This window comes from Prosopis cineraria, unplaced genomic scaffold (assembly GCF_029017545.1).
Source record: "Prosopis cineraria cultivar Desert tree isolate PC_DT_omini unplaced genomic scaffold, ASM2901754v1 PC14, whole genome shotgun sequence".
Taxonomy (NCBI): Eukaryota; Viridiplantae; Streptophyta; class Magnoliopsida; order Fabales; family Fabaceae; genus Prosopis; species Prosopis cineraria.
Genome location: NW_026555345.1, coordinates 26,964,332 through 26,966,098, shown reverse-complemented (window position 1 = coordinate 26,966,098; position 1,767 = coordinate 26,964,332). Strand labels below are relative to the sequence as shown.

Below are 1,767 nucleotides of genomic sequence, written 5' to 3'. Positions count from 1 at the left end.
CAAGATTCGTCGCTCGCCTTCATCCGATCGGTTGCTTCGTCTTCATTCACCTTCCTCTAGGTTCTATGTCGTTGTTCTTCTTCCTCTGTTCGCAAGGTCCGTGGCCGGCTTCATCTTCTCTGGGTTACATGTTGTTCATCTCCCTCTTATTCGCGTGTTTGAGCCTTTAATGACAAGGAACAGTTCGCAGAGGTTAGGGCAGGGACACAAAGTTAGTCGTGGCCGGAATGATTGAGTTCTTTTTCATATACAATTTGATTTAATTAAGGAAAAATATTGTAATTATACTACAACTTTAAACTACACTCAAATCTCAATAGATTCAACTGTAATTTTTTAATTTTGTGAGACTTAGTTTAAATAAATCACTCCAATGGGACGAATATGTAATTCTCTCATAAAAAAATTCCTGAAAGCTAATTTTTCATTTTAATTTCAGTCTGCTATGCACAACGTACCAGCTTATAAATTCGTGCATTGGCCGGAGCCAAAACTCACAGTGAACGCTACTACCCAAGTAATGGCTTCTCTATTCCATCTTCCATGGAAGGTACGATTTTCAGTTTTCTTCCTCTCTTTCCTCCTGAACATCTCTCGCCGCCGCAACGGCAGCGTCAACCGCCGTCTCTTCAACTTCTTCGACCTTAAAGCCCCACCCACTCCCAAACCCCTTGACGGCGTTAAGTCCTCCGACGTTATCGTCGACAACTCCCGCAACCTCTGGTTCCGTCTTTTCACACCCACCATCTCCTCCTCATCCACCTCCCTTCTTCCCGTCGTCATCTACTTCCACGGTGGCGGCTTTTCGTTCTTGTCCGCATCGTCGTCTTGGTACGATGCCGTTTGCCGACGACTCTCCCGTTCGATTCCGTCCATCGTCGTCTCTGTAAATTACCGCCTCTGCCCAGAACACCGTTTTCCTTCACAGTACAACGACGGCTTCGATGTCCTCAAGTTCCTTGATTTGAACGGCGACGTTCTGCCTGAGATATCTGACATGTCAAGGTGCTTCTTGGCCGGTGATAGCGCGGGGGCCAACTTGGCCCATCACCTGGCAATTCGGGTTTGCCAAGAGGAGCTCCGACAGGTGAAGGTTATCGGGTTGGTTTCCATACAACCATTTTTTGGTGGTGTGGATAGGACCGAATCCGAGATCCGACTCGATGGAGCCCCAATAACATCGGTGTTCAATACTGATTGGATGTGGGAATTTTTCTTGCCGGCCGGGTCAGATCGGGACCATGAGGCGGTTAACGTGACGGGAACAAACGGCTTGGACATTTCGGGCATGAATTTTCCGGATACAATTATATTTGTGGGCGGGTTAGACCCGTTACTTGACCGGCAGAGGAAGTACCATGAGTGGCTGAAGAAATCCGGGAAGAAGGTGGAGCTAATCGAGTATCCAAACACGATTCATGCATTTTACTTTTTTCCAGAATTGCCCCCGTCACCTCATCAAATTTCCCGAGTCAAGGATTTTGTGAACCAGCGATTCAGCAACATGAAATAATTGGGATATTACCTCCATGAGATTAAAGCAAAGGCACAGTCTTAACTTGCCTATAATATAATATGTAGTACGCGGAGTATAATTTCTTGAAGTATTTAGCGGTTTTTATTTGTCGAAAAGAGGAGATGTGAATTTATGCATCATCATATCTTACCTAATTCTTCTTTTAGTATGTGTGTGCGTGTGAATATAAAGAAAATTATTTGTAGAGCACACTCTTATCGAAATATTGTGCTGGTAGAATTTGATTGGTG

General features: G+C 44.9%; 1 protein-coding gene across 1 annotated transcript; it reads left to right on the top strand.

Moving 5' to 3' along the window:
* The first annotated feature begins 492 nt into the window (after positions 1-492).
* Positions 493-1,767, top strand: LOC129293952 (probable carboxylesterase 18). The gene has a single exon (XM_054932101.1). It carries the CDS (start codon positions 521-523, stop codon positions 1,511-1,513), a length of 993 nt encoding a protein of 330 aa, XP_054788076.1. The 5' UTR covers positions 493-520; the 3' UTR covers positions 1,514-1,767.

Coding starts and splice junctions, on each gene's coding strand:
- LOC129293952 (XM_054932101.1), top strand. CDS start 521: ATGGCTTCTCTATTCCATCTTCCATGGAAGGTACGATTTTCAGTTTTC.